The sequence below is a fragment of the Nannospalax galili genome, unplaced genomic scaffold (assembly GCF_000622305.1).
Source record: "Nannospalax galili isolate Female #2095 unplaced genomic scaffold, S.galili_v1.0 scaffold1127, whole genome shotgun sequence".
NCBI lineage: Eukaryota > Metazoa > Chordata > Mammalia > Rodentia > Spalacidae > Nannospalax > Nannospalax galili.
This window is the reverse complement of record NW_008355784.1, coordinates 730,956-742,988: the sequence shown is the minus strand read 5'-3', so window position 1 is coordinate 742,988 and position 12,033 is coordinate 730,956. Positions and strand designations below refer to the sequence as shown.

Here is a 12,033-nt window from a genome sequence, read left to right as displayed (position 1 = left end):
GGTTTTTTTTTTTTTTTTTTTTGGATCTAGGAAATTTCACAGCCTTAATTCTCTCAAGGAGGCAAATAATGAAAAATGGCCAGTTGGTTCAGAACTTTGGTTTTGAAAGATTTTAACGGCTTTTTTTCCCTTTGTCAGTAAAATGTTCATAGGCAACAAGAAATGAACTTATTACTCAGAAATTTCTTGTGCTAGCTGCTAGAATTATCTCCACTTCTCTCATGGAATGGTATTAATGAAATCATTATTGAGGTTCTGATTTTGTTACTTTTGGAAGTGCTAATGTAGGTCTCTTTACTGTAGTGAACAATGAACAGTGAACCGGAAAAAAACAACTCCTAATAACTAATAGGCATTCTGAGATACATCCAAGAAACTTCAGTCTTGCTTCTCTCATGGAGTTGCTTTAGAACTTTTGTTTTTTTTTTCAAATGTTACAGTAGGCTTCTTTTCCCTCTGTCCACAAAGTGTTTGTTGGCAACAATAAATGAACATTACTGAGACATTACTTATGCTCACTGTTGGCGCTGTCTCTACTTAGTTTCTGGGACTGCAACTAACAAAATCATTCTTGGGCCTCAGAGAACATTGCTTTTTGAAGGCAAATAAAGGCTCTTTTACACATAATGAAAAATGCAAGTTGAATTCAAATGAAAGACTGATTATAACACACACATTTTGTGAGATACATCCAAGAAAGTTCATAAACTTCCTGCTCCTAAGGTGTCAACAAAAACACGTTCATTTATTCAGAACTATTTAATTCTTCAATGTCTATACAATAGACATCTATTCTCTTTATCAATGAAACATTCAGTGTCAATTTGATGGCGAATTTGAAGAAATTCTTTGAGATACATCCAAGAAATTTCACAAATTTACTTCTTTCAAGGAGTCAAATAAGTTGCTAAGAATGGACCACCATCGAGGGGCTTTTAGAGATTTTTGCCACCCAAAGTTAACAGACTTCATGCTAAATGCTATCCTTGGGAGTGTTTTACAGATTTGGAAATGTACCCTGGAGAATAGATTTTTAAAAAGTAGTTATGGTGACTCTGTGAGGTCAGTGTGTATGCTGAGATTTTGGTCTCTGCCACTAATCATGCTGCAAGGTCAGGGTACATACTAGACTTTGACATCCACTACCAGTTGCCCCATGAAGTCAGTTTGTGCACTGAGACTTTGAACCACGCCAAACCATACCCGTAGTCATCCTATGAACATAACAGCACCAATAACATTTAAAACATGAATGAATGAAGTGGTTATAGATTTTATTTAGTTCTTTCTTAGGATATAGAATGACTCATAAAATTAGTTACAGGAAAGCAATTGCCATGAACACATACAGCACAGTTACTTATTAAAACATAGTACAACATAGTATCTGAAGGTGGGTAACAAGTATAGCAAATCACAGACACAGGCTACCAGCTTGCCAATAGACAAAACGATATAGAAACAATTACATGAAAACAGATATGCGGTCCTGGAGAAAGGGTACAGTGGTTCAGAGTGAGTATTGCACATGCAGAGGACCCGAGAGTGTGGTTCCCAGCACCCATACGGGACAGTTCACAACTACTTGTAACCCCAGCTCTAGGGGATCTGACACCCTCTTCTGGACTCCATAGGTATTTGAAAGCATAAACCATGCAGACACACACACACATACATACATATATAAATAAAGATAATGAAAAGAAATATGAACACTGCAACAGTGTTTATGTTTAGTAAGCATTCTTTTAGTAGAAACAAGGTAGATTTATCTCAAAGATATAGAGCTTAACCTAAACACTGAGAAGGGCCCAGTAAATTGAAAACATAGAAAGTAAAGTCTGTTATATAAAATTAGGTTAATGGAGTAAGGTAGTAGGAAATACTTTTAAAATCTGTACGAACATCTCAAGTGAGAAAGTGTGCAGAAAGCCTGAGTATTTGCAGAGAGCTCCATATAGAAAGTGGGTAAAAGAAAGGGCAGCAGCACTGCTGAGTGCAAATGTGGCTGTTATTTCATGCATTTATTGATGTTATTTTTGAGCTGGGGATTTAGCTTAGTGGTAGAGTGCTTGCCTAGCAAGTGCAAGGCTCTGTGTTCAGTCCTCAGCTCTAGAAAAAAAGAAAGAAAGAAAGAAAAAAAATCCATGCAAAACAAAATAACAGCAACAAAAACCAAGGTAAAAGCCAGAATATGCCTTTGGAAATCTGTATCTTGAAAGGATGAAGTGAGGGGTGTGTACAGGAGGAGTTGGAGGAGGGAGTGGATATGATCGAAATATATTGTATTCATGTATGAAATTACCAAAGAATATATGATAAAAATAAAAAATAAAGAGTGTAAGAGTTTTGGCTGGAAGGGCAGAAACCCTGGAAATAGATGTGGGGGGTACAGAGGCAAGGGTAGAGAAGCTGCCCGCAGCTCAGTCCATCTGGGCAATATCTCCCAAATTCTCAGATTGGCATACCACTAAGTTTTAGGGAGAGAAATTCAAGAGAGACGTGCTGAGTTGAATCATCCTTCAAGCAAGAGGTTTATGAATTCTGACAAGAGATAGTATAGCAGAGGTGGGAGGGTCTGAAGGAGTTTTAACCCTGCAACACAAAACAAGGTGTCTACTTTTAAAGGTTTCTGAAGGAAAAGGAGGACTTGCATTTGAAGAAAGCAGGTTTAGTTAACACATGGTCTATGTGACCAAGGTAGGTGAGTGGAGCATATATTACTTAGCCTCCATGACAGGAGTAACTCTTTCTCTGGGTAGGGGTGAGGGGCTTGGTTAATGTCTGACTCATATGTGGCAATAGTTAGGCTTCACTGACTTCTATGTGCCAGAGGGGCTGAGTGTTTTCTTGCTGTGCTCGCAGACCCTCTCTGCTTATGTCCTGGTTCTCTAACAAGCATGCCATAAGGAAGGTTATTGAATAAAATCTCAATGCCAGAGTGGGTTACTTCCCTATGAGTTGTTGCCCAGGGAGGCTCCAAAAACCATAAAGGCCACACGGTTTTATGCCATACTCATATATTAAGAAATTGCTAAAGATTTCAAGTGTTAGCTGGACATCAGAGACACTAGACTAGGACTGAGTTGGAAACTTCCTTCAATCTGGCTATCACAGTGCTGGAAGGCATTTTGAAGGTTCCTGGGGAAGAACTGTTCTGCTTGGCTGTGGAACTTGTGTGCTACACTATCAACATGCCAGAAAAGATGTGGTCACTGGTGGCATGATTCTTATGGGTGCTGATAAGGAAAAGGCATATTCTTAAAATGAACTATACTCTTATATAATATCCTTGTAAGCTTGGGCCATTTAAAAGTCTACTTTTGTTTCACTTACTAGGTAGATACCCTGAAATATAACTCTGGAAGGCCTTTTATTGTTCTGTGATATGTTCACTACCCTGAGGTGTTTTATTACTCTTTAATGCCTTGAAACTCTGTGATGTTTCCCACTCAGCATGTCTGCTGATAAAAATTATGAAACTAAGGGAACTGAAGCTCAAATGGTTTAATGAGTAACTGGTCCAATTAGTCCAAGAAAAGTATAGACCAATGTGTCAAATATCTATACTTCTGCTGGTGAATTTTGGTTTTATAAATAGCAATGTCTGTTTAGCCAGTTCCTAGCCCAATTAGCTTGTTCTAGCCATAGATCCAAAGGAGCCAAATGTCCTGACCCATGCCTCGGATAACTACTTTGAAAGCTATGATGACCTAATGAACTCAGGAAGGAATTTTCCTGAAATAACATAGCCCATCATGAAAAGAAACATAGGGTTCAGGTGTCAGCCATAAAATGAGGACATAAAAATGCCTATTTAATTCCCATTTGTACTTTGGACTTGAGGCCCAGAATATCTTGAAGCCTTTGTTGCTAGTTATGGGATCTCATACATGAGAATGAATAAAAGAGCTTTTCAACTCTCTCCTGGGTAGACACTTGATCTCTTAACTGCTCAAAGAATTTTTGAATTTTTTTCAGTGCAACCAACCAACTTTTGGAATGGATTTAAGGTCCATTTCACAAAAGGGGAGGTATGACTTGTATTTGGTACTATGAGCCAGGGGCAGGGGGTAGGGGGAAACCTGTGGTTGGGAAAGTCATAGTCTTCAGTGGGAAGCAACTGCTATTGTTTTGTTGAATGCATGTGATGTGCCTCTCAAGCTGACTTCTAAGTATTTGTGTTTAGCCCCATATGTCACTGTTGCTGTCAGCTTTGGTTATAGAGGAAATTATTTACAATGTATCAAGGTTACTGCAGACTGATAACCAGTTAAATGTTAATACAGGGGACCCAGGCTTAGAAAAGGGATCATATACATATTACCCTTCCAAAGGTCAGGGAACATCACTGAAGAGGAAGCAGGAAAAATCTAAGAGGTCGAAGGAAAGCCTGACATGACCATCAGCCATCATGGAGAAGACATGATTTTGGGTCCACAGTCATAGCAACAAAATGAGCAGAACAAGACCATGAAAGAGCCAGGTTTATAGTAACAGTAACGGGGCTATTAACACACCGTAGTAGAAGAGGGAGGGACACCTACCCTTACTTAGGATTTTACCCACCATTTCTACTCTCCCATAGGTGCACAAGATCTTAGGAGAGGGAGTATCTACTAGAGTATACAGAAGTGAAAGATTAAGAAACTCCTTACCTATATTCCTTGTCAGCTAAATTAAACACATTGGCTCAACAAAGCTGGACTTGTATGGAACTGTTGTTTAGGTTAGTTGTTAGTTCCCTAGCTGGAATGAATATTCATTTATATCTCCCCAAGTAAAATAATGGAAAAATTAATGTCACATAGTTTTTTTTTTATTTTGTGTTTAGAATACAAGATATGAAGAATGTGTTAATTGATACATAATCATTTTGATTACATAGGAAAAATGATTAGAGTACTGGGAATATAGCTAAATACTTCCTCAGCATGCAAATTCAATCTCCAGTGCCACATAAAACAGAGCATGGTGCTTCATGTCAGTAATCATAGCATTTGGGAAGTGGTGACAGGAGGATCAGAAGTTCAAGGTCATTCTTGACTACATAGTTTTGAGGTACAAAAGACCCTGTCTTAAAATAGAAAAGGATAGGAGGGGAGAAGAAAGGAAGGAAAGGAAGATAGGGAAGTATAACCACAATAATGCTGCAGTGAAAGGAAAAAAATACTTTCTTTTTAATATTTATATCCAATAGTGTATGCACACATTTCTGCTTTAAACATGCAATCTGTTGTCTATTGCTGATTTGATGACAACAAAGTTCAACATAAAAATGTATCCCATTCAGATTTTCAATAGTCTTATTAGGTAGGCAACTTTCCAATCACAGATCTCATTCTAAGACAAGTTAATACTTGTCTTAAATAAGTTAATACTTAAATATAATATAGAAATCAGACTCATTATAAACCAGAAAAAAGAACAACCCCAGAAGAACATGTGATACCTACTACATAATTGGTCTCACTTCTTTCATTCCCTGTCTTTCTTCTTCTTCTTTCAATGCTAAGGTAAATGCTAGTAATGCGGAAGAGTAACTAGCAGACTTAATATGGGACAACTATGCATTTAAAAGAAAGCATATTTCCTAGGTAAGAAATCTCCAATTCTTTCCTTTTAGGGATCATGCTGGGCTTTGGGCAGGCTAGGCAAGTGCGCTACCACTGAGCTACATACATCTTCAGCCTTATTTTATGCTTTTGTTACTTTCTTATAAAGGAGTGCTTTATGTATAATACATGCAGATAAAAATAAATCCAGAAGCCTAAATGAGTATATCAAATATAAAATACAGCCATGAAGCAAACTGTGAGCAGCATGATTTTTAGGACATGTGCAAAATCTATTTACATCATTGTAGTTAGTAAAGAAATGTGCCAAAACTCCCTTTGCCATTCCATTTAAACTGGTTCCCTACAATTTCAATAAACATCTCCTGTGACATTATGTTGTCATCAGCTTGTGTGATTCCAAGTTCACTCAATCTTTTCTTCATCTGACCTTTTCGTGTAGAGGCAGCAACCAGTTCATTTACAATTTCACAATTTCCCTCAGCTTGTTCTGAAAAGTCAGCTCTGGCATAATACTCCATTTGGCCAGCTGCACACTGAAGCAGCTCTTCAAGATCCTCTCTTTCAGTGGCACAGGCCTCTCCACTGGTCTGAACTTCAAGTGCTTTATTATCTGAAGAAATAAATTATAACAAAGTTAAATATATAGGCTAATCCAACAGACATACTTCTTTTCTAAAATTTCATTATTTTTATTTTATGTGTATGAGTGTATTGCCTACATGTATATAAGTACACCGTGTTGTGCAGTGGCTGCAGAGGTCAGAAGAGGGTGTCAGATCCCCTGAAATGGGAGTTATAGATGGTTCTTAGCCACCATGTGGGTGCTGGGTATCCAACCTGGGTTCTGTACATGAGTAGTCAGTGCTCTTAACTGCTGGGCCATCTCTTCAGTCCCCAAAGACAAATTTCTAACATTCTGTTATGTCTTTCTGCCAAGGATTCCTGACTGGATTTTATAAATTCTTTGCTCTAAGAATCTCAATGAACAGCTACTTTGCCCTTTTTAAAGGCACCAATTTTGAACTTTGTTTACCCTCTTCCTAGAATCTCACTCACTCAGACATTTCCTATCTGCCAAGCCCTGCAGAGCTAGATACCTTCCTTCATTTGTTTATGTATATGAGTGATTTCTTGCATGTATGCAATTGTACTATGTGCATGCCTGATGTCTGTAGAGGCCAGAAGAGGGTGTCAGATTTCCTGGAACTAGAGTTACAGTCAGTTAGCCACCAAGTAGGTGCTGGGAGCTGAGCCCAGGTCTACTGCAAGAGCAGCAAGTGCTCTGTACTGAGCCAGTGTTCCCGCTCCTGATGCTACTTTTCTTTAATGAACTCCCAATCTATGAGCCAATTCTGGATTGGCCTCATGATTCTGAGGCCTAAGGGAGTACTCTCAGGATGGTTAAATGGAAAAGGATTTTGCATTACCATTTTGCAATGTGATTAAGGCTATTTAAGTCAGTTTTCTCTATCTAGTTGCAAAAGAAACAGATTCAAAGCATGAAAAATTGACTTGACTCTATGATTAGATAACTGGGACTACAGTATGATTCCCAGCAAACAGAGACCTTTGTCCTACAATCTATATCCATGAATTCTGCCAGGGAGTGACACAAATAAACTTGGAAGTCAATTCTTTCATCAGAACTTTCAAGGTTAAGAGTCCTATCCTGGGGCTGTAGAGATGGCTCAGTGGTTAAGAGCCCTGGCTGATCTTGCAGAGGACACAGGTTCAGTTGCCAGCACCCACATGGTGGCTAACAACTGTCCATAACTCCAGTCCCAGGTGCTCTGACGCTCTCTTCTGACTTCCACAGCATTGGGGCACTGCACAACACAGGTGCACTTACAAACACACAGGCAATACACTCACATACATAAAATAAAATATTTAAAAAAGAGTCCTAACCAGTTGACATTTCAATTTTATCCTATGTGTCCTGCAGGAAGGTAAATACTTCTGGAGAAATGAAACGAATGGATCCTGAAGGATGACAAGGCCTGCTCTTTAAATTGCCTCAAATTTTCAAGAGCCAAATCAATATGTCTTTATGACTGAGATCTAATAGTGATTTACATAATTACTTCCACTGTGTGCACTTAACTTTACTGCCAAGAAAGGTGCTGACAGGAAGGAGCTAAGTTCTACCAATGAAAAGTAAACTTCAGTCAGTAAACCCTTCTTCAAAGGTTCTTCCTTATTAGACTCTATAACAACATGCCTTTACCAAGCTTCTCTATTTCCATGACTAAGAACATTCAAGAATTTCCTTTTAAAGTAATTAATTAATTAGTTAATTAATTAATTAATTTTGAGGCAAAGTCTCTAGACCAGCTGGCCTCAAACTATGACCTTGAACTTCTGATCCTCTTGCTTTTTATTTCCCAAATGCTGGAATTAGAGACCTATGTTATATATGCAGTGCTAGGGAATGAGCCTAGGGTTTTGTGTGTGCTAGGCATGCACTCTATAGACAAAGTTGTATCCCTAGACTGTCAGCACTATTTTCAAGGAGATGAGAAAGGCTCAAGTCCTCATTAGAGTTCAGTGCTGAAATAACAATAAATTAGATCAGATCAAATTTTGCATTCAATAACTAAATACAATCTGTATATATTATTATTATTATTATTAAACTACTAAATATAGCATACCTTCAGTTTCACCTTGGGTATTTTCCTGTAGATCAGAGAAAATTGTAGGTTTCACCAAAACAACACCGTAACCTTCATTATTATGTATGATATTATTTACCATGGATATTTTGGGAATATCATAATGCTCATCTAGGAAGTCCTGTGAGATTGAAAACAAATGCCTTAAGGTATTGTTATATTCAATATTACATGACCTAAAAACTGTCTAATTTCTAGCTGGGTGTGGTGGTGCATGCCTTTAATTCCAGCACTCAGGAGGCAGAGGCAGGCAGATCTCTTTCCTCTGCAAGACCAGTCAGTGCTTTTAACTGCTGAGCCATCTCTCCAGCCCCATGACATTAATATTTTTGCATGCCTTTAATTCCAGCACTCAGGAGGCAGAGGCAGGCAGATCTCTGTGTGTTCCTGGCCAGCTGGGGCTATAGGCAGACCCTGTACCAAGACCTCTTTCCTTAAAATATAAAACTGTCTAATTCCATATAATTATATGACATTAATTTTTAAAAAAATATTTTATTATTATTTTTATTTTATGTGTATGAGTGTATTGCCTGCATGTACGTGAGTACACTCGTGTCGTGCAATGCCGTGAAGGTCAGAAGAGGGCTTTGGAGTCTCCTGAAACTGGAGTTAAGGATGGTTCATAGCCGCCACGTGGGTGTTAGGAATTGAACCCGGGTCCTCTGCAAGACCAGTCAGTGCTTTTAACTGCTGAGCCATCTCTCCAGCCCCATGACATTAATATTTTAAATATTTTATTTATTATTTTTATTTCATGTGTATGCATGTATTGCCTGCATGTAGGTAAGCACACCCATGTCATGCAATGCCTGCAGAGGACAGAAGAGGCTGTAGGATCCCCTGGAACTGGAGTTACAGAGAGTTGTTAGCTGCCATGTGGGTCTTCTGCAAGAACAGTCAGTGTTCTTAACCTCTGAGCCATCTCTCCAGCCCCGATATTAATAATTTAAATATTTGTAAATGATGTTTGATAGTAAGATGATCTTGTCTTTTCTTAATCACTTCTATTTTTCAGTTAAAATTTCACTATTCAGGTAAATTCCTATTCAAATATATTTTATGAACTTTGAACATAAATATATTCTCTAATATTTCCCATACTGTTTCTAAAAATAAAGTAGAAAAGGTATGATTATCAGTTTAGTAACAAGGTCAGAGTAACATAGCGTTTCTGTTATTTCTGCAGATCTCAAGGCACCAAAGGATTATCACAAGAGACTTTCAATCACTATTGATGTTACTAAAATTTAGGTACTATTTACACTTTACAAAACAAGAAAATAACAGAACACAGATGAGAATTTCATAAACATAACTTTTTAGGGGAAACCATTCTAATCTTTTGCAAAACTGTTTTTGTCAATGCTCACCTTAATAAGGATCCCTTCCTTGCAGTGATGGATTCCATTGTCACTCAGCGTACACTTACTTCCAGGATATATTTCTATACCAGCACCCTATAAAGTACAACATGAGGTTCTGAAGTTATTATAAGTAACTTTAAAAAGATATTTCCTTTTATTAAACATTTATTTACTTAGTGTGTGTCCGTGTGTGCATGCATGTACCATGGTGCACCTGTAGAGGTCAGAGGACAACTTGTAGGAGTCAGTTCTCTCCTTCCACCATGTAGGTTCCCAGAGATCAAACTTGGGTTTTCAGGCTTAACAACAAGCATCCTACCCATTGACTTATCTCACTGGCCCTTATTAGGTAGTTCTAATCAATATTTTTATTTGCCCCAAGCAATATTCCAAAGATCAACAACTATTGATCATTAACCACTTTTTTTTTGGGGGGGGGGGTTCTTTTTGAGACAAAGTCTCCCTGTAGCCCCAGCTGGCCTGGAACTCACTATGTGGACCAGGCTGGCCTGGAACTCACAGAGATCTGCCTGCCTCTGCCTCCCAAGTGCTGGGATTAAAGGCATGCACCACCACGCCTAGCCATTAACCACTTTTGAAACAATCATATTCATAGGGGGCTGGAGAGATGGCTTAGAGGTTAAGAGCACTGGCTGGATTATAAGAGCCAGAAATGGAGGATGCCCATAAGGAAACAGAGTTTTTCAGAAATCTGAGAAGTTACCCATAGGAATTCACAGCAATAGTAACAGACTGCACAAGACCTACATAAGCTCAAGCCAGGAAAGATTCCAACACAGAAATGGGTAAGAAGCTCCAACCCTAGCTGAGGAACAGATAGCTCCTGGAAGAGGGAGAGTCACACTTCTCTAACAGCGTGATCCTACATAAGTTAACCAGGCTTCAGTGGATGGACCCACATCGATGGGCATTTGGGGAACAAATTTGATTCTATAGGCCATAATATACATGAAAGATCACAAATTATTCTCTGCACATCTGTCTATTAAAAATGAGAATTAAAAACTTCTCATGACAAAAACAGACTAAAGGAATATATGACCACTAAGCCAGCTCAACAGAAGATATTAGAAAGAATACTTCAAACTGAAGAGAAAGATAAATACAACCAAGATGGCACAGGGAAAATGTAAACAGCACCAAAAGTATTCTTCAAAATGGGTTAAGAAAACAACACAAAATGAACAAAATGACAGGAATGAATACATGTATGTCAATAACTCATTGATGATCTCAATTCCTCACTAAAAAGACACAGATTTTCAAAATGGACTGGAAAAACAGGATCCATCTTTTTGCTTCATCCAAGAAACATACCTCACCCATGTATGCTGGGTTTTATGAAAATATCCCCCATAGGCTCCAAGTATTTGGGCACTCTGTTGGTACCCAGTTTGGGGTGCTATTTGGGGAGGGTCATGGAACCTTTAAGAGGTATAGCTATGCTGGAGGAAGCACACCACTAGGGGTGGGCTTTGAGAGTTCTTAAGCCTTGCAGGATTTCTAGTCACTTTGCTTCCTGTGCCTGCTTGAAGATATGATCTCTTGGCTTTCTGCTACAGCTACATTCTGTTGCCATGCCTCCCCTACCATTATGGACTCTTACCCCTTTGGAACAGTAAGCCAAATAAACTCTTCCTTCTAAAAGTTCCCTTGATCATGGTATCTTATAACAACAACAGAAAAGTAATTAATACACCATCAAGGATAGATAATTTCCTCAGGATGGAAAAGGGTACTCTAAGCAAACGGAACTCAGAAACAAACAGGAGAATCTATTCTAATAAGCAACAAAAATAGATTTCAAACTAAATCTAGACAGAAGAGATAAAGAAGGTCACTTCATACAATTATAATTCTAAACATGTGGAACATTCTACCCAAACACTAAAGAATAAACATTCTTCTCAGGATCTCATGGAATCATCTCCAAAACAAATCACATGTTATGATGCAAAGCAAGCCCCAACAAATATAGAAATACTGAAATAACATCCTGTATTCTATCAGACCACAATGGAATAAAGCCAGAGACACTATAAAAAGCACACAAACTCATAGAGTTTAAATAACATACTACAGAATTACAAATGGGTCACTGAAAAAAAAAAATATATACAAAATGTTTCCTAGAACCGAATCAAATAAAACACACAACATACCAAACCTATGAGATACAATGCAGTCAGTCCTACCAGGAAAGTTTATAGCTCTAAATGTCCACATCAAAAACTCCGAGACTGCTCAAATAAAAAAGTTTATCCTTATGGCCTTATAAGAACAAACCAAACCTCAAACCAGCAAAAAGAGATAAATAATTAAGATCAGAGCAGAAATCAATGAAATAGAAGTGAAAAAAAAATTACAAAGAATCAGTGAAATGAAGAACTG

The 12,033-nt window shown here is 38.1% G+C and overlaps 1 protein-coding gene across 2 annotated transcripts in view; it reads right to left on the bottom strand.

Annotated features, from left to right (window-relative positions):
• Window positions 1-4,889: 4,889 nt before the first annotated feature.
• The window catches only part of Shcbp1 (SHC binding and spindle associated 1), a 34,812-nt gene continuing 27,668 nt past the window's right edge, over window positions 4,890-12,033 (bottom strand). For both annotated transcript variants that reach the window (XM_008853346.2, XM_029556231.1), the window contains exons 11-13: window positions 9,628-9,714; window positions 8,234-8,375; window positions 4,890-6,189 (exon numbers count right to left, since the gene is read on the bottom strand). In XM_008853346.2, the coding sequence (XP_008851568.1) occupies window positions 5,867-6,189; window positions 8,234-8,375; window positions 9,628-9,714 (552 nt within the window). In that variant the 3' untranslated portion in view covers window positions 4,890-5,866. The remainder of the gene's footprint in view (window positions 6,190-8,233; window positions 8,376-9,627; window positions 9,715-12,033) is intronic.